This window comes from Oncorhynchus keta, chromosome 4 (assembly GCF_023373465.1).
Source record: "Oncorhynchus keta strain PuntledgeMale-10-30-2019 chromosome 4, Oket_V2, whole genome shotgun sequence".
In the NCBI taxonomy this organism is placed as follows: domain Eukaryota; kingdom Metazoa; phylum Chordata; class Actinopteri; order Salmoniformes; family Salmonidae; genus Oncorhynchus; species Oncorhynchus keta.
The window spans coordinates 51,490,121-51,518,025 of NC_068424.1; the positions used below are offsets into that span (position 1 = coordinate 51,490,121).

General features: G+C 45.6%; 1 protein-coding gene across 1 annotated transcript; it reads right to left on the reverse strand.

The window, feature by feature from the left end:
• Nucleotides 1–49: 49 nt before the first annotated feature.
• On the reverse strand, nucleotides 50–26,220 carry LOC118377231 (phosphatidylinositol 3,4,5-trisphosphate 5-phosphatase 2B-like). Its single transcript, XM_035764085.2, has 26 exons — nucleotides 24,468–26,220; nucleotides 19,348–19,411; nucleotides 15,580–15,869; nucleotides 15,078–15,218; nucleotides 14,869–14,956; nucleotides 14,052–14,141; nucleotides 13,615–13,947; nucleotides 13,380–13,494; nucleotides 13,173–13,273; nucleotides 12,984–13,086; nucleotides 12,561–12,757; nucleotides 11,286–11,403; nucleotides 10,617–10,713; nucleotides 10,059–10,197; nucleotides 9,812–9,911; nucleotides 9,565–9,653; nucleotides 8,987–9,068; nucleotides 7,093–7,182; nucleotides 6,876–6,989; nucleotides 6,684–6,772; nucleotides 6,511–6,598; nucleotides 6,107–6,259; nucleotides 5,584–5,665; nucleotides 4,649–5,429; nucleotides 1,318–1,427; nucleotides 50–1,231 (listed from the first exon to the last, which is right to left on the reverse strand). Exons 1-26 carry the CDS (start codon nucleotides 24,599–24,601, stop codon nucleotides 1,132–1,134), a joined length of 3,888 nt encoding a protein of 1,295 aa, XP_035619978.1. The 5' UTR covers nucleotides 24,602–26,220; the 3' UTR covers nucleotides 50–1,131.
• Between the last annotated feature and the right edge of the window lie 1,685 nt (nucleotides 26,221–27,905).

A 27,905-nucleotide genomic window follows, 5' to 3' on the forward strand; every position in this document is an offset into this window, starting at 1 on the left:
ATGAAACCTCCCCATGCTCAATCTCCTTTGGATTATATGGTCCCAAATGTCCTCATAAATATATAGAGTTTATTTCATAATGTTGACACAACATTGTTTTATTCACGTGGTGTCCCATTTGGTTGAACAAATGTAACATCACCTGCATGTAACACTTCATTACCTTAATTCAACAACCTTCAGCAAATAAAAGTAGTATAACTTCTATGATCCACAGTTAAATGTATATCTAAAACTCAGATGATGACCAAAGTAGCGCCACCGGCAAAGAACCACAGGCGGCAAGCACAAGGTTTACGCCCTCACTCCTCCCACAGTAGCAGTGTCTAAGAACCCACATATGTCAACAGTTAGTTTTTATACAATAACGTTTTTAAAAAAGGCAGTAAAAAAAAAAACGCTAAGTTCACAGAAGCATTGATTAAGTGACTGTAATGTTCATCTTAAATGGGTGGGTGCCACTTTATTATCTTGTGAGCTCACGAGAATTATGGGATAAGGGAGAGAATAGAGAAACATGTACAATGTCATAGTAAGAATGTAAATAAACGAGCCCAGGGTTCGCATTTTCCTCCCACCGGATTCCCCTCTTATAACTAACAGCTACACCACAGTGACAAGATAATAATACCATCGGACAGTAAACAGAAAGCGAGGCCTTATCATTAACTTTCCAGGCCATGTTAAAATGTGTACTGGTAAATATGTACAGCTGTACATTTCATCCTCCATGGCCCTTAGTGAGTGTTTTTACAAGCTCTGTGCTGTTCTTTATAAACGGCAGAGCAGTGGAAAGGGCAGGGGAGGAGGTGATGCGTGTGAATGCTCAGTAAACACTCGTCTGGTGACTGCTGGGGAGACATAAAATCAATATTTAGCTATGTGGATCTAAAATTGGATATAAAAAAATGTTTGACCATTTTAAGGTGGACACGTGAATGGAAACAGATATGAGATGAGGATTTCATGGGACAGGCACCATGTCTGCGTGTGTGTGCGCTTACTAGATTTTTTTTGTTACTGTATATAGAAGGACGTGAGTGGAAGAGATGACGAGTTGTCCATTAGGGCAGGCATCTGTCACCGACGTCCATTGGGTTCAGTTTGAGAACTCAAACAAAGTGAGTAGGTCTATAGTGAATCCCAGATCCTGGGTAGGTTCTCCAGGATCCTCCGGCGATGCGACGGGTTCGACACTCCGGCTGCACGCAGGTCCTCCTCTGTGATGCCACTGTGGAGAGAGCAAAGGTCATTTAGGTACCCAAACCACCGAGACCAAACAAATCAGGTTCCATCCACCGTTATTCCTCCTCTCACCTGAAGTAGTCCAGGTCGTCCCAGCCGTTGAGGCTGAGTCCCAGAGTGTACTTCTGTAGACCCAGGGTGCTGAGTAGTTCTCGCACTGTCTCTGGAGCTCCATAGAGGACCTGTATCAAACACCAAAACAAATGTCTAGTCAAAAAACGGAATGATAAAGCCTTAGCTCTGGGCCAATTACTAGGCACCTACAATCTAAAATAGATTCCCTCAATCTCACACAAATTATCAAGGAACGTACCAGGTACAACCCCAAATCCGTAAACACGGGCACCCTCATAGATATCATCCTGACCAACCTGTCCTCCAAATATAAACGAAAGGGCAGGGGAGTCCTTCTGTAGCTCAGTTGGTAGAGCATGGCGCTTGTAACGCCAGGGTAGTGGGTTCAATCCCCGGGACCACCCATACGTAGAATGTATGCACACATGACTGTAAGTCGCTTTGGATAAAAGCGTCTGCTAAATGGCATATATTAGTATATATTATATACCTCTGATGTCTTCAACCAGGATCTCAGCGATCACGGCCTCATCGCCTGCGTCCGTAATGGGTCCGCGGTCAAACAACCACACCTCATCACTGTCAAACGCTCTCTAAAACACTTCAGCGAGCAGGCCTATCTAATCGACCTGGCCCGGGTATCCTGGAAGGATATTGACCTTATCTCTTCAGTAGAGGATGCCTGGTTATTCTTTCAAAGTGCTTTCCTCACCATCTTAAATAAGCATGCCCCATTCAAAAAATGTAGAACTAAGAACAGATATAGCCCTTGTTTCACTCCAGACTTGACTGACCTTGACCAGCACAAAACATCCTGTGGTGTACTGCATTAGCATCGAATAGCCCCTGCGATATGCAACTTTTCAGGGTAGTTAGGAACCAATATACACAGTCAGTTAGGAAAGCAAAGGCTAGCTTTTTCAAACAGAAATTTGCATCCTGTAGCACAAATTCCCAAAAGTTTTGGGACACTGTAAAGTCCATGGAGAATAAGAGCTCCTCCTCCCAGCTGCCCACTGCACTGAGGCTAGGAAACACTGTCACCACCGATAAATCCAGGATAATTGAGAATCTCAATCAGCATTTTTCTACAGCTGGTCATGCTTCCCACCTGGCCACCCCTACCCCGGCCAACAGCTCCGCACCCCCGCAGCAACTTACCCAAGCCCCCCCGCTTCTCCTTCAACCAAATCCAGATAGCTGATGTTCTGAAAGAGCTACAAAAGCTGGACCCCTACAAATCAGCTGGGCTAGACAATCTGGACCCTCTCTTTCTAAGATTATCTGCCGCAATTGTTGCATCCCCTATTACTAGCCCGTTCAACCTCTCTTTCGTATCGTCTGAGATCCCTAAAGATTGGAAAGCTGCCACTGTCATCCCCCTCTTCATTGGGGGAGACACTCTAGACCCAAACTGATATAGACCTCTATCCATGCTGCCCTGCCTTTCTAAAGTCTTCGAAAGCCAAGTTAACAAACAGATCACCGACCATTTTGAAACCCATCATATCTTCTCCGCTATGCAGTCTGGTTTCCGAGCTGGTCATGGGTGCACCTCAGCCACGCTCAAGGTCCTAAACGATATCGTAACCGCCATAGATAAAAGACAGTACTGTGCAACAGTCTTCATCGACCTGGCCAAGGCTTTCGACACTGTCAATCACTGCATTCATATCGGCAGACTCAACAGCCTTGGTTTCTCAAATGACTGCCTCGCATGGTTCACCAACAACTTCTCGGATAGAGTTCAGTGTGTCAAATTGGAAGGCCTGTTGTCCGGACCTCTGGCAGCCTCTATGGGGGTGTCACAGGGTTCAATTCTCTGGCCGACTCTTTTCTCTGTATACATCAATGATGTCACTCTTGCTGCTGGTGATTCTCTGATCCATCTCTACGCAGACGACACCATTCTGTATACATCTGACCCTTCTTTGGACACTGTGTTAACAAACCTCCAGACAAGCTTAAATGCCATACAACACCCCTTCCGTGGCCTCCAACTGCTCTTAAATGCTAGTAAAACTAAATGTATACTTTTATACCGATCGCTGCCTGCACCAGCTTCCCGCCCAGCATCACTACTCTGGACGGTTCTGACTTAGAATATGTGGACAACTACAAATACCTAGGTGTCTGGTTAGACTGTAAACTCTCCTTCCAGACTCACATTAAGCATCTTCGAATCCAAAATTAAATCCGGAATCGGCTTCCTATTTCGCATCAGCAAGCCTCCTTCACTCATGCTGCTAAACCCTCATAAAACTGACTATCCTACCGATTCTTGACTTCGGAAATGTCATTTACAAAATAGCCTTCAACACTCTACTCACCAATTTATATGTAGTCTATCACAGTGCCATCCATTTTGTCACCAAAGCCCCATATACTACCTACCACCTGTATGCTCGTGTTGGCTGGCCCTTGGTTCATATTTGTCGCCAAACCCACTGGCTCCAGGTCATCTATTTTTAAATTTTTTAAAAATCTTTATTTAACTAGGCAAGCCAGTTAAGAACAAATTCTTATTTTCAGTGATGGCCTAGGAACAGTGGGTTAACTGCCTGTTCAGGGGCAGAATGACAGATTTGTACTTCTTCATCTCAGGGATTTGAACTTGCAACCTTCCAGTTACTAGTCCAGCGCTCTAACCACTAGGCTACCCTGCCACGTCATCTATAAGTCTTTGCTAGGTAAAGCCCCGCCTTATCTCAACTCATTGGTCACCATAGCAGCACCCACCCATAACACTTGCTCCAGCAGGTATATTTCACTGGTCATCCCCAAAGCCAACTCCTCATTTGGCCTCCTTTCCTTCCAGTTCTCTGCTGCCAATGACTGGAACGAATTGCAAAAATCACTGAAGCTGGAGACATATATCCCTCACTAACTTAAAGCATCAGCTGTCAGAGCAGCTTACCGATCACAGCACCTGTACACAGCCCATCTGTAACTAGCCCACCCAACTACCTCATCCCCATATTGTTAATTTTTGCTCTTTTGCACCCCAGTATCTCTACTAGCACATCAGCATCTGCACATCTATCACTCCAGTGTTAATGCTAAATTGTAATTATTTATTTACTATTTATTGCCTTACCTCCCTAATCTTAGTACATTTGCACACACTGTATATAGATTTGTATTTTTTCTATTGTGTTATTGACTGTACGTTTGTTTATCCCATGCGTAACTCTGTGTTGTTTTTGTCGCACTGTTTTGCTTTATCTTGGCCAGGTCGCAGTTGTAAATAAGAACTTGTTCTCAATTGGCCTACCTGGTTAAATAAAGGTGAAATAAAAAATAAAAGAAACATTTTATATCTACCCACCTCTTTCTCCCAGCAGTATCCTCTTTCTGCAGCTATGGCCAGGTCATTCCTCTGGGCCGGTCTCTGGCATGGGCTAGATGGAGCCTCAAGGTCCAATGGGAAGAAGTCTACCTCGCTGAGTGACTTGGCTATCTGCAGGGCTGTGAGGGAGTGGTCCCCAAGGGGCCCAACTGGCTGCTCCACCACCCACGGTGCCTGGGTGTGGGGTACACAGGTGGACACATATGGGTAGAAGGCTGGGAGTTTGCTGCTCCGTACAGGGATGGCTTGTTCCTGTTGGTGCACCCTAGGCTGTTCTCTCCTGGGGTTCTCTCTGATGATGGCGGAGTGGTTCATGTACATGTTCCTCAGGTTCTTGGCAGGCAGGATGGAGTCCTGGACAACATTGTTTTTGCTTGGTCGTGGTTGTATGGGTTGTTCATGATAGTGAGAGGTGGGGCTTGGGGCAGGGGGGATTGGCGATGGGTCCTTTGCTGGGAAGAGCTGATAGGAGGAGTTAGTCTGGGGTGGATGATGGTCATTGGTGGAAGGATAGTGGGGCAGGATCCCTGGAATCTCGATTTCAGTGAAGTCAGACCTGCGAGGGGACTTCCTGTCACAGCCACGCCCCCCGAAGAGTTTGGGTAACTGCAGCGCGGAGTCGCCGGCCCAGACCACCTGAGGGTCCCTGCGAGGGGGTGGAGACTCCTCTACTCTTCCCAGGACAGACACACCTTCAAATATGAAGTAGGCAGGGTTTGTGTAACTGCTAGGGGCCGGCTTGGGTGGAGGCGGTGACGATCTGAAATGGGTGGACAGATAATAATGAAAGTAGGCTAAATGACAAACTATACTATAAACTCCCATCACTAATTATGTCTCGGAATCATATGCTGACAATGTATGTTGGCTAGTTTTACAATGAGTGGCTTGAAAAACACCAAAAAGATACTCACCGGCTGATAGGTGCCCGAGTGGACGGAGGAGACAAGCATCCCCTCACCAGACCCTTCTCATCCTTCTCAAAGCAGAACCATTCTGAAAAAGACAAAACAGATGTCTATTGGACACCATCTAACTAATGTCTTCTCCATATGTCCTGTGTTGTCTGGGGTAAAGGTTGCCCGCGGCGTGTGGTGGCAGTGTTTATGTGTGTTGTCATGGCAATGCATAATGCCTGACCTATAGGGCAAATGGCACCCACTCACACTGTGTCTTTTGAATGTCTCAGGATGCATCTGGTCAGGGTCAGTCAGCGGGGAGCCAAAAGAGGAAGCCAGGGCAGAGACCACAGAGAGAGAGAAAGCCAAGCCTTGGATCAATCAGGAACCAAATAGAGGAAGCAATGAGAGATACACAGGAGAACCAGAGGGCATATTGACTGTTGCAACAGAAGCCCAGCGGGAAGTGATAGTGTGAGCAGAGGAAGGAGAGGAGAGCAGTGATGAGGTTGGTGGGAGGGCAGCCAGGCGAACCCACCGTAGATCTTCTCCCGTGTTCCTCGCCGGTCCTTGGGCACATGGACCCTGACCCGCCCACGTATGGAGCCAATCTCCTCACCCCGGTGGGTCAGAAACGTCTCAAACTGCTCTGCCGCACCGATAAGGGAGCGCAGTGCCACACAGCACTCACCTACAGAGTCAACAGTAGGATCAACAATGGAGTGGACACTGATCCCTGGTCAGTTTAGCTTTTTTCTCTCCTAATAGTTAAGATTTGAAGACTGTACACTGGTCTTTGATCTGTGCCTAAAATACACTTTTAAAAAATCTAAACATCTCAATGACTACGGTCAAAGGGCATTGATTGACTAAGTGACTGATGAGAGGGGAAATAGTGAATGGTGGTGGTTACGAAAAGGAAGGGAAGGAGTAATGACCAACCGTATGACTCAAACCCGTCACATGACTTGACAGACAGCAGGAGGTGCTGATCCTGAAGGTACTCCATGTCTGAGACGATCGGGAGAAGCTATGATATGTAGACACACACAAACAGGTTAGCTATGAGTCTTTGGTATGAGTTTGCTCATCTAGCTCCTGATTGATGTATTTACCTTGGGCAGCTGCTTGGGGGACCAGCCCAGTTTGAGGAAGCCAGGCACGTCACAGCTCTGCGAGTCATTCTCTACGGAACGGCGGACCTCTGCTCAAAACAGATATCGACTTAAATTATTCATCACATAAGTCACAGAGTTTGTTATAGAACTTTAGATGAACTAGGTGAAAAAGGGTTAAGGACAAAGCACCTTCAAGGCAGGATGAGTGAAACTCAATGAAGAACTTGGCTTTGCTGGCTGTCTTCACAATGGCCTCAACACCTTCCATCTCCATCCAGGCCCTCTCCATGCTCGAGTTTGGGTCTGTTTGGTAGTGCAAAGAAATCAAGGCTCACAAGCAACTATCACAGTTATATTATTCAACGTATATTAATCCAAATTCTTTTGTCAAAATAACCACAATCACCTGTTTTGGAAATGAACTGTGACGTCACCCCTACATGGAATGTGGCAAAAACAGGCGAGTGGTCGCTGGTGAAGATGTCATCTGTACAACCTGGAGACAGAGAGATCTCAGTCGTAATGATACAGCCGTGTCCATTATCCTTATTCTGTTAACTGTACCATCATACAAGCATTCTTATGTCACTAATGATCACTTCAGCACTCTATGCAATTCAACCTTTTTGTCAAAACCTGCGGCATAGACTAAACTAATGATCCTCTAATGGCTATGACGGAGTATGCTGTATGGTATGCTGTATGGTATGCTGTATGGTATGCTGTATGGTGAGTATTTGCTGAAGGAGGTCAAAAGCAGTGCCCTGGAGTCAGGGCCACAGTGAGGAAGTGACTGTTCGTCTGAGGACCACAGACCAGAGGACGTAGGAGTTACCAATCATACCTTAAACAGGGACTCTCACATTTTACAGGAAAACAATCAAAGAAATGGCCACAAAATATCTAATTTAGGAACGCCACGAGAAATAATACTATGATATCCAATTTGCTGTGCCTGAATGCTAAACTACAACGCTGTTAGAGTGCCTTCGGAAAGAATTCAGGCCCCTAGACTTTTTCCACATTTTGTTATGGTTACAGCCTTATTTTAAAATGTATTAAGTTGTGTTTTCCCCTCATCTACACACAACACCCCATAATTACAAAGCAAAAACAGGATTTTAGAAATGTTAGCTAATTGATTAAAAATAAAAAACGGAAATATCACATTTATTCAGACCATTTACTCAGTACTTTGTTGAAGCACCTTTGGCAGCGATTACAGCCTCAAGTCTTTTGGGTATGACGCTACAAGCTTGGCACACCTGTATTTGGGGAGTTTCTCCCATTATTCTCTGCAGATCCTCTCAAGCTCTGTCAGGTTGGATGGGGAGAGTTGCTGCACAGCTATTTTCAGGTCTCTCCAGAGATGTTCGATTGATGTCAAATCCAGGCTCTGGCTGGGCCACTCAAGGACATTTAGAGACTTTTCCCGAAGTCACTCCTGCGTTGTCTTGGCTGTGTGCTTAAGGTCGTTGTCCTGTTGGAAGGTGAACCTTCGGCCCATTCTAAGGTCTTCAGCGCTCTGGAGCAGGTATTAAACAAGGATCTCTGTACTATGCTCCGTTCATCTTTGCCTCAATCCTGACTAGTCTCCCAGTCCCTGCCACTGAGAAATAATGTTTTTCTCCGCCCCATGGCAAAATGTGTTGAATTGCCGGAAATTAGCTTCAAAACTGCTAATGTTTTTCTCCGCCCCATGGCAAAATGTGTTGAATTGCCGGAAATTAGCTTAAAAACTGCTAATGTTTTTCTCCGCCCCATGGCAAAATGTGTTGAATTGCCGGAAATTAGCTTAAAAACTGCTAATGTTTTTCTCCGCCCCATGGCAAAATGTGTTGAATTGCCGGAAATTAGCTTAAAAACTGCTAATGTTTTTCTCCGCCCCATGGCAAAATGTGTTGAATTGCCGGAAATTAGCTTAAAAACTGCTAATGTTTTTCTCCGCTCCATGGCAAAATGTGTTGAATTGCTGGAAATTAGCTTCAAAACTGCTAATGTTTTTCTCCGCCCCATGGCAAAATGTGTTGAATTGCCGGAAATTAGCTTCAAAACTGCTAATGTTTTTCTCCGCCCCATGGCAAAATGTGTTGAATTGCAGGAAATTCACTTTCAAATGTAAATATCGGTCATGGCTGTCATGAGTGGGGCTGCTAAAATGTTCTCTCACAAGGGGATGGGGTTGGGGGCGGGGGGGGGTACGCAAACCCATGAGCCACTGAGGCCCCTCATGATGAGTTCCGTTTTTTTGTGGCCCCCAGCCCCATCAAAATCCTCCATGTCGTAAAACCTAAACCCACCATAGGAGTTGCAGGTGATATGTGTCTCTGAGTAAGACTTCCACAGAATCCGGTCACACCATGATGGCACATTGACACGAACCTGTAGACACAGAATAGAAGAATGGCTATATTTATTGTGTGTTTGTGTGTGTTCGATGGGGACACATTGAACATAGAATTGATTTATAAAAATGATATTATAAAATGTAGGGAACACTGCATTCCAATCATACAAGCCATTTCACTCTGTGAGGTAGTTTTAGTAGTCATGAGGACAGCTGCCGTCAAAGCACCCACCCCGTGACCCCAATAGAGACTGATTGGGTGACACATACAGTAAATCCAGTCGTGAGCTATACTTCTTTGTGTAGAATGTTTAGGGGGGCAGGTTACACTAGCTGCAAAAGCGAACGTTTCCAAAATAGCATTATGCAATTCCCTTATTTTCTGACTGCTTTCACAAGGCTCACAATGATGCTTTGTGTGGATTATTCATCACTTACTGCTTGAATGTAATTCAGACAACACGCTGATTTGGACACAATGTAGCTTTTTGAGAGGTTGTGTCAGAGAGTGTCACAAGGAGATAGACTCACGCCAGAGGTCTTGTACTTCTGCCACAGGTAACTGTCCCTGGACCCCCTCTCGTACCGATAGGTGGGCGGAAACGCAATCTTCTCTTCCTCTTAACCAGGACAAAGTGAGAGGAAGGGAGAGAGAAGGGGTAGATTCAGAGACAAAAGCAATGAAGAGGAGAAATTATTGACAAGAATAAATAACACAGGTATTTTCACCCGCACAGGAACACACAGTTGGACATGACGTCAGTAGGATGCTACTCACTGAAATTGAGGAAGGCCTTCCTCTTGTGTCGTTCTCGCGTCAGCTGGTCAGCACACATGAGCTCATCAAACTCCCGCTTGGAAACATGTTTGAGAATGTCCTGTAAAGCAATAGCGATTCAGTATGAGAGAGTTCAAGGTACGGCTCTGGATCTATAGAGATTCTTGATTTCGGGTTAAACTACATTTGATCTATTTGCTGGGGAACAACGAAACAGAGAGCGGAGAGCAGACAGGGTTTGTCTGACCTGTACGTCCAGATCTAGTCTGTAGTTGAGGTCTCCACACCAGAAGAGATGTGTGAAGCGCAGGCTGACGTCAAAGGCACTGAGTTGCCGGTCACCCAGGGACAACAGTCTGAGGATGTCCGCACAGTTCTGGTTCCTCCTGACAGGACCACAAGCACAGGGAGTGACAACATCAACTCACACACATAGACATGCTGCGTACATACATTGGAAACATATACATTTGACAGCCCTGGCATGTCCTTATATAGAACGGACACAATCTGATGATAGTTGTGTTGAACATTACCCTAATGTTTTATCTGTCAACTAACACCCACATGATATACCAAAGAGCTGAACATTGGAAATAGGTGTGTATACAGTTGTGTATACCACAGGAGGCTGGTGGCACCTTAATTGGGGAGGACGGACTCGTGGTAATGGCTGAAGCGGAATTAGCGGAATGGTATCAAATGCATCAAACACATAGTTTGATGCCATTCGCTCCGTTCCGGGCCATTATTATGAGCCGTCCTCCCCTCAGGAGCCTCCACTGGCGTATACAATAGTACATACCTGACTACTTTCTCACTGCCAGAGCTCAGATGGCAGTTAACAAATCCAAAAGAAGTACTGTTGAAGAGTAAGGAAACCCCAACAGCACCTTTATTTCCTGGAAACAAACAGATTTGAGATTTAAAGGTTAACCTCATTTAGTTGATAAAACACAACATCTCGTTCCTGTTGATCATGCTCTGATATCATAGATCAGGGGTGTAAAAACTCATTCCACGGAGGGCCGAGTGTCTGCAGGTTTTTGTTTTTTTCCTTCCAATTAAGACCTAGACAACCCCATGAGGAGTGTTATTTACTAATTAGCAACGTTAATTCATCAATTAAGTACAAGGGAGGTGCAAAAACCCGTAGGTCCTCCGTGGAATGAGTTTGACACATGTCTTTGGCTGTAGGCTATGCCAAAGATACAGGATGTGTCCGTGGAGGCTGCTGACGAGAGGACGGCTCATAATAATGCCTGGAATAGAGTCAATGGAATGGTATCAAGCATGTGGTTTCCTTGACATTCTATTGACTCCATTCCATCCATTACTATGAGTCGTCCTCCCCTCAGCAGTCTCCACTGGTGTGTATGTGTATATTACGCATTCATTTCTGAGACGAGGAGGAGGGTGTGGTGTTATGGGTAGCCGACCCATAGACGACCCAAGTAGGGGCCTGGTATTATACCCAGTGTGTTCCCCAGGCCAGTCTTCACACTGGCTGTGTTTACATGGCTGATGCGACTCTCGTGCTCCGGCTTCACGAACACTGCCAGCCTCATGTTCCACAGTGACTGTACTGCCACCTGCAGGACACATAACCACAGAACACTATAACAGAGCAATCAAGACATCGGCCTACAGTACTGCTGATTGAAAAAAGCTAAAGTAATGATAACATATATGTCTTGATTTCTCATGGAAGTATAGACATAAGCAATTGTTTTTACACATTTTATTGTGAGGCTAACTCCAGTGAGTATCAGGTAAATGAATGAGCAATAAACCTTAAGATGCTCTAGACTTCCAGTTTATACCAACGATTTATACAGTATATACACTAGATGACTAACAGGCGAAGCTGTTTTGAAGCCACCGCGTCCCCATCTTGGCACTCCTCCACTGTTGTAAAATTTTGCCACGTTTATTCCATTACAGACACATTAATGCAAACTTTTTCATTATATTATGTGAGCTAAACATACAAATAAAAAGTGTAAAATATATACAATTATTTTCCTTAAAGCATACTTTTTGAAAGTCTGAATGTTACTGTCCCCACTACAACAACAAAATACTGAAATCTATGTAATTTTGTCCTTAAAACGTTTAATTGAAATACTGTAGAATTCCATTCATTACTATGGAGAACCCTCTCTTACTAGGGAGTGCCAATATGGCCCACTGGTGGTTTCAAATCCTCTCATTGGCCAATACATAGCATCCGCAATCCAGGGTTTATATAAGTCATTGGTTTATACACCCTTTTTTATGACCTCTTTGTGCAAATACAACGAGCATGTAAAGTAACTGTCACAGAGAGATAAACAGCTATCATTGCTTCAGGATGAATGGTCAAAGAAAAAGTACATCAGAACAGATATCCTATAAGGTGAGCAAGGACATAATGACATAATGCAAACACATGACAATCAGAGACACTGAAAGCTGGGAGAAAGGGCCAATAAGGTATAGGGACAGAAAGAAATAGACAGATGGAAAGATGGCGAAAGAGCGGCACATACAGTAGAGATGGAGGAAAAGAGGGACATGGCGATGGAGAAAAAGAAGCAGAGAGAGATGGAGAAAGAGGACTGGGGGACAACAGATGGAAATGAGCTGTTTGCTAAATCTGGTGCAACATTTACTTTCTCCGTGTTCTAAAACGTATGTTTTTGTTGTACATTGTCTGTGTTCCAAATTTGTTTTGAGTTAAATGGAGGACAATAGAAGTGATGCTCACCTGTTTGTACTCTATATGAGTGTAGCTGTGTAGGGTAGCCTTGACGTGCTCGGTCCACTCCTTCTCCCCCTGAGAGTTCTCCTGGGTACCCAGGGCGTAGATGTCGTGAGGCAGCAGAGCTGTGGACTCATCTGGGGTTCGCCCCAGACCACAGCATGTCACCCAGGACTGCAGACTGCGAGGGGGAGGGGAGCCACCTGGACACACAGCCAATAAGATCATTAGTGAGGGTCCTACTCAGTATAGACCACTATCTAGTGCTTCAAATAAAAAAAACAGTGTTTCTAATAAGAAAATTGTGGCTTTCCAGTGTAATAACCCTGTAATAACCGTAGCCATACCAGGAAAAGTACTGATGTCAGACAGTGACAGCGGAAGACATATTACTCTAGGACAGTGAGGTTCTATTGATGTCGTAGTTACCCATATTCCAGCTGCCCACAAACACAGAGATGACATCAGGTTCACTCAGATGGGAGTGTCTGGTCTTCATCAGCTGCAGCAGCTGGCAGAACGCCTCCCGCTTCTGGAGGGAAGAGAGAGTGTTCTCAGTCAATACAATGGAATCCAATGGGTGGCGACATACACAGACGAATGTAGACCTGTATGTACCCTTGCACTCTCAAACATGAGCTCTCGTGGGGTGTTGTGATGACTGTCCACTACCATGCGCAGCTTGGCTGGACTGCTCTGGAACTTGACTAGCTGCAGAACTGACACGTGCGCACGCACGGGAAAAGAGGGGAATCGTTAGGATCATTGAACACTTCTTCATCGAACTCGGTCAAGTAATGTCAGATGTTGATGTTATTCTCTTACTCCGGTCGTGTGAGACTGTCTCCGCTCCGAATGACCCGGCCTTCCTGTCAAACAGCAGCACTCCTGTGTCCAAGTCCACTGACACGGTCTGTCTGCCGTAACGCACCATCTTAATCTAGACACACACACAAAGATGATGATATACAATACTGTACCACAAAAATGATCAAAATATGACTAAACGGCTGGTATGCCCCCCTAAAAGTATGAAGTGCCCTTTGTCTCTCTCTGTCACCTGAAAGGAATGGACAGGTATGGGCCTGGCATTGTTCTTGGCTACAGGGACTAGTGCTGGAGCAGGGACTGGGGCTGGAGAAGGGGCTGGAGCTGGAGCATGGGCAGGAGCAGGAGCAGGAGATGGAGCAGGGACTGGGGCTGGAGAAGGGGCTGGAGCTGGAGCACGGGCAGGAGCAGGAGATGGAGCAGGGACTGGTGCTGGAGCAGAGACTGGGACTGGATCTGGGGCAGGAGCAGGGACTGGAGCTGAGACAGGGGCGGGTTCACGGAGAGGGGCAGGCTGCACAGCCAGGTTGTGATTGGTCACAGCATCTTGAAGAGCTTTCAGCACCTGCACAGTAAGAGCATAGAAAGCTTTAGACTGGAAAGTAAATTAATATCAGACTGGTTTGCATTGGGGGGGTAGTGTGTGTGTGTATGTATGTGGGTACAAACCCTCTTCTCCAGGGAGGACAGCAGGCTGACCAGGGCAGAGATTTTACACAGCAGACTGTCCAACTCCATGTCTGGACCTCTACCCATATTCTAAAAGGGGGGACAGTAATATTAAGTATTAAGTAGCTGTGTGCTATGTGAAATATAGGTATAAATATAGAATTGTACCCCATGAATGGATAGAGGTGTTTAGAGGTGTTTTATTTTCAACTTTTTTAACAGTGATGCGCTGTGAAAGTTATTTTTCTCAATTAGTGCACTAGAAGGCGAAGCAGATCAGATTTCCATTCATTTTCTGTCTTCTTTGTTTGTGGGTCCATTGTGGACCATAGTAGAGTAGACAGGGTAAGACAGACAGGGTAGGACATCACCGGGTAGGGGCCTTCCAAGTGGCACAATGGTCTAAGTGCCACCAGAGATTCTAGGTTCGAGTCCAGGGTCTGTCGCAGCTGGCCGTGACAGGGAGACCCATGGGGCGGCTCACAATTGGCCCAGCGTCGTCCAAGTTAGAGGAGGGTTTGTGTCCGCTGACACGGTCGCCAGGTGCACGGTGTTTCCTCCGACGCGTTGGTGCGGCTGGCTTCCGGGTTAAGTGGGCGTTGTGTCAAGAAGCAGTGCGGTTTAGCTTGGTTGGGTTGTGTTTCGGAGGACGCACGGCTCTCGACTTTCGCCACCTCAGAGTCCGTACTGGAGTTGCAGCAACGAGACAAGACTGTAACTACCAATTGGATGCCCCGAAATTGGGGAGAAAACAGGGTAAAACAAAGGACAGACAGAACGGGTAGGACAGACAGGGTATATCACAGATGGGATGTACCTGTGACTTGGTGGAGGTTAAAGGGCAGGTGGGATGGTCAAACACTTTGGCCAGCGTCTCCAAACTGGACATGGTCAGATCAATCTCACTGTGGATCAGACAATCAGTTTCATTTTCTCCCTGTGATAACTAACAAATCCATCACATCACAAACACTAAATGACATACAGCACTAACTGTAGTAGCAGTAGCAAAATGCTGAAACCCACCTGTTGAGTCCCTGGCATGCTGTGCCCAGGGTGTGGTGTAGATGGAGTAGGCCTTTTGCTCCTCTACGCAGACCCTCCACATCCAGAGGCAGCTCACTGCACAGATACTCACTGAGCAGCCCAACCACCTCACCTGCCATGCTGTGAAACCACAGTAAAAAAAATCTACATTTTATGTGGTTTATCCATCATTTTTACCAGAAAGAGTAGATAAAACTAACGGAATGGAATGTTTGTGTAAAAAAAAAAAATTCAACACACTCTTGAAAAGAAACAAAGTTTATCATGAGTGTTCGCAAACGTAAGCCTTGTTGAAAGCAGCACTCAGGCAATCTGACGAGGAAGGGAAAGGGGATACCTAGATGCCACAGGAATAATACTACAGTGCTAAAGTACCCCAAATAGCCCCAGACCAATAGTTCACATTTTTCCCTATTTATGTGTGGAACTGGAAGTATCTCTGCATTCTCCTGATGTGTGATTGGTGTTAGGGAGTGTGTACCTGGGTGTGTTGAGCTCCTGCAGCCTGTGGAGGAAGAGGAGATGGGGGGAAGGGGTGACTGGGGTGACTGGGGGTCCTTCTGGAGGAGATGTACTGACTGAGACTGGGGCTGGGTTGGGACTCCACACCAGCCCTGGCTTCTCATCATCACCTGAGCTCTCCTCACCAGTATCTGTGTCCCTCCCCACAGGGTACAGCAGGGGGATGACCAGACCCTTATGAGGGTGCTGGTACCCCAACACCAGGTCCCCCAGTGTACGGAAACAGTTCACCTGCACCCCTTGAGACGTCTGTGGGGAAACACACATACAGCATAGACAGAATTATAATATAAATAGACATTCACAGACATAGCTATTTTCTCAAACATGTAAGAATGAAAATATATGGGCTGTGGTTATACATACATGGGCTGTGGTTATACATACATGGGCTGTGGTTATACATACATGGGCTGTGGTTATACATACATGGGCTGTGGTTATACATACATGGGCTGTGGTTACCCAGAAAGGTCAAAAATACCATAAACACATGATACAGAACCTACACAACACAACATCTTCATGAGAGTTTCCTTTATGTACAGGATAGATGAACAAATTCCCTGAACTGATGCCACAATGAGCTGCAAACCGTCCATCAAGATAATGTTTATACACTTTTTCTCTAAAGTTCCTAAAGCTTGGAAGATCGTACAAATGTCTCAAATACATATGAACTTGTTCAGGATACGCATGTGTTGTCCGAACAGTGTCCACCAAAACAAAATGGACCTGGATATACTCAGGGGGATCCCTTGGAGTAGAGGTGCGGTCTCTTGGGCCCTGGAGGTGCCAAACAGAAGCCACAACCACTCACCTCTGTTTGCATAGCCAGAACAAGAACAACATCAAACACTCATTGCCAAGCAGGCTGCAGAAACCACTGCTAATCAGCCACAGGACAGGAGATGATGTCACAAACCTACCCCCCAAATTCTTGTCACTGGCAAGGTTGGCTGCCATGAGTCACAGTGTTCCGGCAGTTTACTAGCCGACCTCTGTGTTCTGAGCCAGTCTACCGTACACACGCACAAACGCTGCCCGGTATAAACAACACTCCAACAGCCAGCTGTCTCAGATACGTACAGTAAACATGGAGGGGAAACACATATTCAACAGCCAGCTGTCTCAGTAAACATGGAGGGGAAACACATATTCAACAGCCAGCTGTCTCAGATACATACAGTAAACATGGAGGGGAAACACATATTCAGTAAACACAGTAAACATGGAGGGGAAACACATATTCAACAGCCAGCTGTCTCAGATACGTACAGTAAACATGTATTCAACAGCCAGCTGTCTCAGATACATACAGTAAACATGGAGGGGAAACACATATTCAACAGCCAGCTGTCTCAGATACGTACAGTAAACATGGAGGGGAAACACATATTCAACAGCCAGCTGTCTCAGATACGTACAGTAAACATGGAGGGAAACACATATTCAACAGCCAGCTGTCTCAGATACGTACAGTAAACATGGAGGGGAAACACATATTCAACAGCCAGAAACACAGTAAACATGGAGGGGAAACACATATTCAACAGCCAGCTGTCTCAGATACGTACAGTAAACATGGAGGGGAAACACATATTCAACAGCCAGCTGTCTCAGATACGTACAGTAAACATGGAGGGGAAACACATATTCAACAGCCAGCTGTCTCAGATACGTACAGTAAACATGGAGGGGAAACACATATTCAACAGCCAGCTGTCTCAGATACGTACAGTAAACATGGAGGGGAAACACATATTCAACAGCCAGCTGTCTCAGATACGTACAGTAAACATGGAAAACACATATTCAACAGCCAGCTGTCTCAGATACGACAGTAAACATGGAGGGAAACACATATTCAACAGCCAGCTGTCTCAGATACGTACAGTAAACATGGAGGGGAAACACATATTCAACAGCCATCTGTCTCAGATAAACGGAGGGAAACACATATTCAGCCAGCTGTCTCAAACATAAACATGGAGGGGAAACACATATTCAACAGCCAGCTGTCTCAGATACGTACAGTAAACATGGAGGGAAACACATATTCAACAGCCATCTGTCTCAGATACGTACAGTAAACATGGAGGGGAACATAAGTAAACATGGAGGGGAAACACATATTCAACAGCCAGCTGTCTCAGATACGTACAGTAAACATGGAGGGGAAACACATATTCAACAGCCAGCTGTCTCAGATACGTACAGTAAACATGGAGGGGAAACACATATTCAACAGCCATCTGTCTCAGATACGTACAGTAAACATGGAGGGGAAACACATATTCAACAGCCAGCTGTCTCAGATACGTACAGTAAACATGGAGGGGAAACACATATCCAACAGCCATCTGTCTCAGATACGTACAGTAAACATGGAGGGGAAACACATATTCAACAGCCAGCTGTCTCAGATACGTACAGTAAACATGGAGGGGAAACACATATTCAACAGCCATCGACAAACGCATTAAGTGCCAGTCACACACACACACACACCGCGGGCATAGCCATATTAGATGCCACGGACACACTCTCAGACACAGGACCCAAAGGGCGCACACAGCAACACTGCAAACTAAAAGCCCCTTTCCTGTACGTCTTATTTTAGAAACGTTTGTTTTCATTGTGTGGTTTGAAAAACCATTTTTGGCAGACATTACCTGCCCCAGTTGCCAGGGACTCCTCTAATGGTTTATGCATTTTTTCGAGGAACTCTTGAGAAGTAATTACAAAGAAAATACAGACTAAACGACTCAGGGAGACAAAAACGGCCTGTCTTTTAGCTCAAAATATCCCTTCTATAAAATAGCCCCCTCAGAAAAACAAGAAAGCAACCACGCAATCCCTATGTGGTAATGTTTTTTAATAGCAAAGCCAGTGAGACAATCTGCTTATTGGGGACTTTACTGACTTCCGTGGAAAACAAGCGAGGCAGTGATACAGTACATGGAGCACAGCCCTCATCTGAAAAGAACGTTTATATGGTGTTTTCAAATCAAAGACTCATTAAATGACTGTCTCTATGAGACAATTGTTATTGAGCTGGTTTTGCACCAGATATGGTAAAGGAATGCACAGGCTGGTTTGCGGGCTGCCTCAAATGTTTTTTGTTACTGTGTTTTTTTCCTCATTCCTGATAATTAGGACCAGGAGCTGTGGCTCTTGAAAGGAGTCGTCCCCTATAGTCACTATCTAAAACACACCCATACAACCGCCACACACAAACTAATCCGAACCATCCCTATCCCCCACCCAACTAACCCTCAACACACACATCCTTGTCCACGGCACATTCACACACAAAGCACAAACAGACCCATCCTCCTTAGAGCACTGGTCAATGAGTGGGTAGGTCAGGAATCTGTGAGACGCACACGCAATTTCTCCTCTGTGCAATTGTCATTCTCCAAGCATGCAGCCGCATGGCAGAGATGCCATTCAAACAAAAAGGCCTAAGGCAGAATGGGCCTAGTATATGAACACAAGACACTTCCTGTTTCCCTTACAACATACAACAACACAACTATTTTGTAACGATAACAACCACAGTATTGAACAGTCCATTCTTTCTCTAAAGTGGTTGCTACAAGAGGATAATATCATGATTGCACTTGTAGGATATGCTATTAGTATTATCCTAGTTACTGTCAGGATTAGGTCATGTGTGTATGTGAGGGGGGGTTGGAAAGTTCAACTGATGATGGTCACTCACCTGTACAGCCAACAGGCCGTCTGCATCAGGAAGAATACGATAAGTGTGAACGTGCCGTTGGTACCTGAAAAGGGGAAAATAACATTGACAAATGTACTGTATACACCAAGACAGCACTACACATAACTATACCACTGTCATGGGCAGAAATAAACATTCAAAGGCAAAACATGCTTTAAAGTAACAATGAAATAAGGATGAGCAGATGTGCTGCCCTTGTTAAAGATAAACAAGATGCTAATTTGTTGATGGTGTGACTCAGTTAGATGGTTATTTTAGCAACTTCGTGGTCCACTGCACAGTGTGGGATTACAAGACTACTACCGGGCAATTCCATGGAAACGGAACTGCGCTGAGACTATGCCAAACAAAAACCATTGATTTCAAAGTTAAACAAACCATACAACTGCATGCACAATGACTGCTTTTAACAATTTACACAGAACAGCTTACAGAAACATTTACTGGAAGAACTGTGCATATGCATAGTTTAGAAATAGAAATAGAAAGAATGGGAAGTTAGCTATGCCATGACACCTTGACTCTGAACAAAATCTATTTTGGTTATTCAGCCACAGTAAGTGGATTTACACCTTGTAACGGGATTGCGGTAACAGAATTCTTTCATGGGTCCCTGATCTGTACTACACAGAAATGTATAATTGTATATATAAATATCATTATCTTCATGGCGTTGTATCCTACACTCAGGTATTAATATGCAAAATCCTCCTTTGCATATTTGGTTATTATTCTACACACTGGCTATTATTTGAATGAGCTCCTCCACTTAGCAAAACCAAATCTGAACCAATCATATACATCTATGTTTCACAAGTTTTGACATCAAAGTACAGCACAGTAGAGCTCAGTAGAGTACAGTATAGTGTACTCAACTCGTTTGCTCTACTGTACTGAACTCTACTCTATACTAATCTACTGTACTGAGCTATATTCTACTCAATTTTTAAAACCTTTACCATACTGTACTGCGCTCTCCAAACTTGTGCGAAATAGACGTCTATGATTGGTTCATTTGTTTAGTCTGGACCAAATCTTAACCAATCAGACATGTTTGTTTCAGTCAAATCATGGCCCGTCCGGAACAGACCAAAAATCAACATCTGTGGACATTGAAATGAAAGCCGGTCCAGGCCGTACCAAAAAATGGCATCTGTGGACATTGAAATTAAAGCCGGTACAGGCCGTACCAAAAAATGGCATCTGTGGACATTGAAATTAAAGCCGGTCCAGGCCGTACCAAAAAATGGCATCTGTGGACATTGAAATTAAAGCCGGTCCAGGCCGTACCAAAAAATGGCATATGTGGACATTGAAATCAAGGCCAGGGTGGACTGACCAGTTTTCAACAATTCTTCAACATCCATGAAAGAAAGAGAGGGGGCTCATGGGTAGATGTTGGTAGGTAGGGGCACAGAAAGGAGTCAACCTGTGCCTAGTACATGCCCCTTTACCCTTCCATTCACCATGTGCCGTTTTGGGTGGTGGTATAGATATTTTTTGTATTAAGTTTAGTTATTGTTGTTCTAAACCCATTGCCCGCATGTCCGTCATGACGTCTTCAAGTTTGCTACCTAAGGGATAGATCGAAATTTACTGTATTACAATAATTGTAGCGACCCTGTGTTTATAAACATGTATATCTACTTGGCTTTTGTGGCACAAAAATAAACTCAGCAAAAAAAGAAACGTCCTCTCACTGTCAATTGTGTTTATTTGTGTAAATATTTGTATGAACATAACAAGATTCAACAACTGAGACATAAACTGAACAAGTTCCACAGACATGTGACAAACAGAAATGGAATAATGTGTCCCTGAACAAAGAGGGGGTCAAAATCAAAAGTAACAGTCAATATCTGGTGTGGCCACTAGCTGCATTAAGTACTGCAGTGCATCTCCTCCTCATGGACTGCACCAGATTTGCCAGTTCTTGCTGTGAGATGTTAACCCACTCCTGCAAGTTCCTGGACATTTCTGGGGGGAATGGCCCTCGCCCTCCGATCCAACAGGTCCCAGATGTGCTCAATGGGATTGAGATCCGGGCTCTTCACTGGTCATGGCAGAACACTGACATTCCTGTCTTGCAAGAAATCAGGCACAGAACGAGCAGTATGGCTGGTGGCATTGTCATGCTGGAGGGTCATGTCAGGATGAGCCTGCAAGAAGGGTACCACATGAGGGAGGAGGATATCTTCCCTCTAACGCACAGCATTTTAGATTGCCTGTAATGACAGACAACAAGCTCAGTCTGATGATGCTGTGATACACCGCCCCAGACCATGATGGACCCTCCACCTTCAAATCGATCCCGCTCCAGAGTACCTTTGGCATTTGGGTCTTTTCTGTAGATTTTATAACCATGTATTGCTGCCACTGTATCATCAAATGTATTATCTAAGTGAGTTTCAGAGATTGTCAGAATATGAATGTCATCTGTTACTAGCAAATGATTGATTTCATGAACCTTGTTTCTTAAGCTACATGTGTTAACGTGGGCTATTTGTTGCACTTTTCTGGGATGCTTAATTGTTTTTATTGCTTTACTGGGAGGTTTAGATTTTGTGTCACTGGACTACACACAATACAATACCCCATAATGTCAAAGTGGAAGTATGATTTTCAAAATGTTTACAAATTAATAAAAAATGAAAAGGTGAAATGTCTTGAGTAAATACGTAAGTATTCAACCCCTTTGTTATAGCAAGCCTAAATAAGTTCTGGAGTAAAAATGTCCTTAACAAGTCACAAAATAAGTTGCATGGACTCACTCCGTGTGATATAATAGTGTTTTTGAATGACCACCTCATCTCTGTACCCCACATATACAATTATCTGTAAGGTCCCTTAGTTGAGCAGTGAATTTCAAACACAGATTCAACAACGAAGACCAGGAAGGTTTTCCAATGCCTTGCAAAGAAAGGCACCTATTGATCAGCAAGCCCACCCCCTTTTCCCGATGTCAATCATGTCTTTAGGAGGCAGTGTAACCAGCTTGCTCACAAATTGTGATGAGTTAGTATGTTGTTGCAGAAATAAATAGACCTGGGGGAGGGGTTGTCCAGACACATTAGCTTTGACCATCAGATGACAGAAAGTGAAAGAAAACAGTTATCAACATGACAGTGGAAGGGAGGAAGAAATTCTGTTGCAGATTTTTCAGAAATTCTGTTGCAGATTTTTCAGAAATTCTGTTGCAGATTTTTCAGAAATTCTGTTGCAGATTTTTCAGAAATTCTGTTGCAGATTTTTCAGAAATTCTGTTGCCAATTCATTAACATAATTGATATTGGTAAAAACTCTATAACTAATTGATATGTCTACCTTTACTGGTTACTTCTGTGAACTTTCATTATTCTCCCTCTAGATACAAATATATTTAAAATATGTGGGTTTTTGGTAACAGAATTTCAAGGCACAAGGCAATGTTTCTTCAACTTACAGAAAGCAGAAAATGTTTTCCTAACCTAAATACAAGTGTTGATATTAGTTGGCAGGGGTTTTTACTTCAGCATTATTGTGTTTAGATGTATTTTCTAATACCTTTTAAGACTTATTCTGATAGATGTTTTCTCAGACTCCTTTTCCATCTGTTTGACAAGGAATTAAAGCCTATGCTTATTCCATATTCTAAGGATGGAAAAGTCTTGTAAAATGTATATATGCCGTAATTAAAAAAAATATAAACTCTTAATTAGTTTTCTTTTGCCACCCATTTTGACATGATCCCATTAATGTCACATGTTGGTGCTCATAAAGAACCTACCCACAGATCTCAGGTCTTTACACACCACTATTTACACAACCTACACAAACTAGCCAGAGGGGTGTGACTCATCTGGACCGCATGTGGGCTTCATGTTCGATAATAATCACTTGGTAGCAAAACCATACCACTAGTCTGTGTCAAGTATCCAATAGATGGCTAACTTTTATCTCTACTTTATCTCTTAACACAGTACAGTAAATGCCTGTAACCCCCCCTGTTGAAAAGACACCAGTTGAAAGCCCGCTGCTGAAAGCATGGCCTTGTGATGCCTGGTAGAGAATCACAGGTATCATTAATCTAGAATGAATTCATATTTTCCTGTAATGACAGCAGACCTGTATTGATGTGGAGATTAGATTAGTGTACACTAGGCCTACATACAACATAGAGAGGAGGAAGTGGTACAGAGACAGAGGGACAGAAAAAACACGGAATAGAAAACAACAGCAAAAGAGAGGGAAAAGAGAATGAGGAAAGAGAGAATGAGACAGCTAAGAGGGAGAGAGAATGAGACAGCTAAGAGGGAGAGAGAATGAGACAGCTAAGAGGGAGAGAGAATGAGACAGCTAAGAGGGAGAGAGAATGAGACAGCTAAGAGGGAGAGAGAATGAGACGGCTAAGAGGGAGAGAGAATGAGACAGCTAAGAGGGAGAGAGAATGAGACAGCTAAGAGGGAGAGAGAATGAGACAGCTAAGAGGGAGGGAGGGGGGGCAGCATGAGCAGCAGTGGGGCTCAGCTTTCAGGAATGTGTCTGGCTCGGGCCGCTGTGCACAGAGAGCCGTGTGGTCACTGTAGCTCCCGCCCTCTTCCAGGGGCCCCAGGGAAGACTCAATGGAGGGGGGAGGAGAGGAGAGTGGGGGACCGGGAGCCCTAAGCCAGGGTTACACGGACACTGGCCAGGCTTGGTTGGGCTGTATCGGGACTGGGCAACCTGAGTGTTCAGGAGCTATACACTTCCAGCAGCCCTGTGAGCCACAGCCTTCTCCCTGCCCGCTGTCCCAGGTCAGAGTGACAATGATAAAGATGACAGAGAGACAGGCTGCTGAATCTATTTACAATGCAGAAATTGAGACACGCTATAGCACTTGTGAATGTGAGGTTCGTTCCTTTTCCACTGACTGTGAGCATCACTGAGTTGATATTGACCATACACACTCAGTGTGTGTGTGTGTGTGTGTGTGTGTGTGTGTGTGTGTGTGTGTGTGTGTGTGTGTGTGTGTGTGTGTGTGTGTGTGTGTGTGTGTGTGTGTGTGTGTGTGTGTGTGTGTGTGTGTGTGTGTGTGTGTGTGTGTGTGTGTGTGTGTGTGTGTGTGGTGGAAGGCTACTCACAGCAGACAGAGGGCGTAGGCTCCAGGCACAGACTCACTGTCCCTGACCAGGAAGCTGCCGTCCCTCCCTGCCCGGGCCAGCAAGTCCTCCGCATGCACGCGGCTGATGTCGCGGTGGTACCACGCCACCGCCATGACAACCGACGCTGTTGTTGTCCACCTGTCAGTCAGTGGAGTGTGTGTCCGTCCAACGGGGTAATCCACAACAAGGTGTACGGTCAGAGATGACACACACACATTCTGTTCCACACCTGTGTCATGGCACCACGAGACCCTCCAGCTCTTGTTGTTCAGTCCTTTTGAGTGTTCACGGCTTCTCCAACATCCTCGTCCTCATTAGTAAGGTCGACACAGGACAACAACAATAGTCCTCCTCATTTAAGACAGGCACGCCTTCCAGGGTCCTACTGGGTTACACATCCTGTTGCATTTGAGGATTGTTGTCGTTGTAGAGTCAGAGTCAATATCCCTCCTACAGATTTCTCTGTGTCTAGATTCCAGAACTACAGTTGCTGAACTCTGGCCCACCTTGCTGTTAGGTCCCCCACAGAGAACAACTGTCTCAGTGTCTGTGTGCAGGTTGCTGCCAGCCGGATGTTCCTCTCAGGTAGACAGACAGCTGGATGTTCCTCTCAGGCAGACAGACAGAGATAGAGAGAAAGAGAGAGAAAGAGAGGGGGGAGCAATGATGCATATAGCCAACCACCCCTGGGGGTAGTGCCTGCAGTCTCACCCCAAAGACCTACAATGCTGCTCTTCCCCTCAATAAAAGCCCTGCATGCAAACAACACAGGAAAGAAGAACCAAGAGAAGTCAGTCAGCCATACAAACAAACCCTGCTGCACAGCCTGCTGTGGTGGATAGATATCAGACAATTCAAATGATTTTCCAGTTGTTTTGCCATATAAGGGAAAGGGCAAACACCCTGCAGAAAGTTCAGCTGATGGTTGCAGTTCTCTCCAGATTCCACAGTCTCTCTCTTCCTCTCTGTTGTCAGACGTAGATTACAGAGAGTGGGTCCGGGGTGTTGGTGGGGGGTGTCAAGGGTCCCTGGTCGGTCCCGTGCAGAGAGTGTGCTGGGAGCGTCCCGCCCCCCTGGCGTGGTGTGTTCCGTATCTCCCTAGAGTGTCGTCAGAAGAGGAGGTGAAGGGGGGCTAGAGGATGAGAGGACTAGCCCTGTTAAAGCACAACACAACGCGGGGCAGCACAGACAGAGGAAGTGACTCCCCGCTCCAGATGTGAGTAAGAAGGAAAAGCAAGGGGCAGAGAAAAAAACGAACGCAGCAGCAGAAAGAATTCCTGCGAGGGGCTTCACTTCATCACTGGTGTGTGAAACCAATGCTGCCAGCAGACTCTTCCTTTCTCTGGCCCACCCCACGCTCCATCCTCCTCCCCTCCTTCTCCTCCTCCTTTTCCCTGAAATCCCAAACACAAAACACAGCCGTGCCGTGCACACTCAGGTGGGAGGCTTGGCACAGCCTCTGTCTGTCTCACTCCTGCGTTCTTGTCCTCTTTTCCAGCCTTTTTTCCACTGTGCTGGCTAGCTTATTCCCCTCTCTCTTTCTCCGATCCCCGCCCTTTTCTTTTGTTACTCTCCCTAACATCCCTTTCTCTCTCTCTCCTTGCTCTCCTTGCCTTCTCTCCCTGCTTTCTCTCCCTCCTTTCTCTCCCTTTTTCTCCACCTTCCTTTCTCTCCCTCCTTTCTCTCCCTCCTTTCTCTCCCCCCTTTCTCTCTCTCCTTTCTCCCTTTTTTCTCCACCTTCCTTTCTCTCCCTATTTTCTCTCCCTCCTTTCTCTCTCTTCTTTCTATCCCTCCTTTCTATCCCTCCTTTCTCCCCCTCCTTTCTATCCCTCCTTTCTCCCCCTCCTTTCTATCCCTCCTTTCTCCCCCTCCTTTCTATCCCTCCTTTCTATCCCTCCTTTCTATCCCTCCTTTCTATCCCTCCTTTCTATCCCTCCTTTCTCTTCTTCTTTCTCCCCCTCCTTTCTCCCCCTCCTTTCTATCCCTCCTTTCTCCCCCTCCTTTCTCTCCCTCCTTTCTATCCCTCCTTTCTCCCCCTCCTTTCTCCCCCTCCTTTCTATCCCTCCTTTCTCCCCCTCCTTTCTCTCCCTCCTTTCTATCCCTCCTTTCTCTCTCTTCTTTCTATCCCTCCTTTCTATCCCTCCTTTCTCCCCCTCCTTTCTATCCCTCCTTTCTCCCCCTCCTTTCTATCCCTCCTTTCTCTCCCTCCTTTCTCTCCCTCCTTTCTATCCCTCCTTTCTATCCCTCCTTTCTATCCCTCCTTCTATCCCTCCTTTCTCCCCCTCCTTTCTATCCCTCCTTTCTATCCCTCCTTTCTCCCCCTCCTTTCTATCCCTCCTTTCTATCCCTCCTTTCTCCCCCTCCTTTCTATCCCTCCTTTCTATCCCTCCTTTCTCCCCCTCCTTTCTATCCCTCCTTTCTATCCCTCCTTTCTATCCCTCCTTTCTATCCCTCCTTTCTCCCCCTCCTTTCTATCCCTCCTTTCTATCCCTCCTTTCTCCCCCTCCTTTCTATCCCTCCTTTCTATCCCTCCTTTCTCCCCTCCTTTCTATCCCTCCTTTCTATCCCTCCTTTCTATCCCTCCTTTCTATCCCTCCTTTCTCCCCCTCCTTTCTATCCCTCCTTTCTATCCCTCCTTTCTCCCCCTCCTTTCTATCCCTCCTTTCTATCCCTCCTTTCTATCCCTCCTTTCTCCCCCTCCTTTCTATCCCTCCTTTCTATCCCTCCTTTCTCCCCCTCCTTTCTATCCCTCCTTTCTATCCCTCCTTTCTATCCCTCCTTTCTATCCCTCCTTTCTCCCCCTCCTTTCTCCCCCTCCTTTCTATCCCTCCTTTCTCCCCCTCCTTTCTATCCCTCCTTTCTATCCCTCCTTTCTCCCCTCCTTTCTATCCCTCCTTTCTATCCCTCCTTTCTATCCCTCCTTTCTCCCCCTCCTTTCTATCCCTCCTTTCTATCCCTCCTTTCTCCCCCTCCTTTCTATCCCTCCTTTCTATCCCTCCTTTCTATCCCTCCTTTCTCCCCCTCCTTTCTATCCCTCCTTTCTATCCCTCCTTTCTCCCCCTCCTTTCTATCCCTCCTTTCTATCCCTCCTTTCTATCCCTCCTTTCTATCCCTCCTTTCTCCCCCTCCTTTCTCCCCCTCCTTTCTATCCCTCCTTTCTCCCCCTCCTTTCTATCCCTCCTTTCTATCCCTCCTTTCTATCCCTCCTTTCTATCCCTCCTTTCTCCCCTCCTTTCTATCCCTCCTTTCTATCCCTCCTTTCTCCCCCTCCTTTCTATCCCTCCTTTCTCCCCCTCCTTTCTATCCCTCCTTTCTCCCCCTCCTTTCTATCCCTCCTTTTCTCCCCTCCTTTCTATCCCTCCTTTCTATCCCTCCTTTCTCCCCCTCCCTTTCTATCCCTCCTTTCTATCCCTCCTT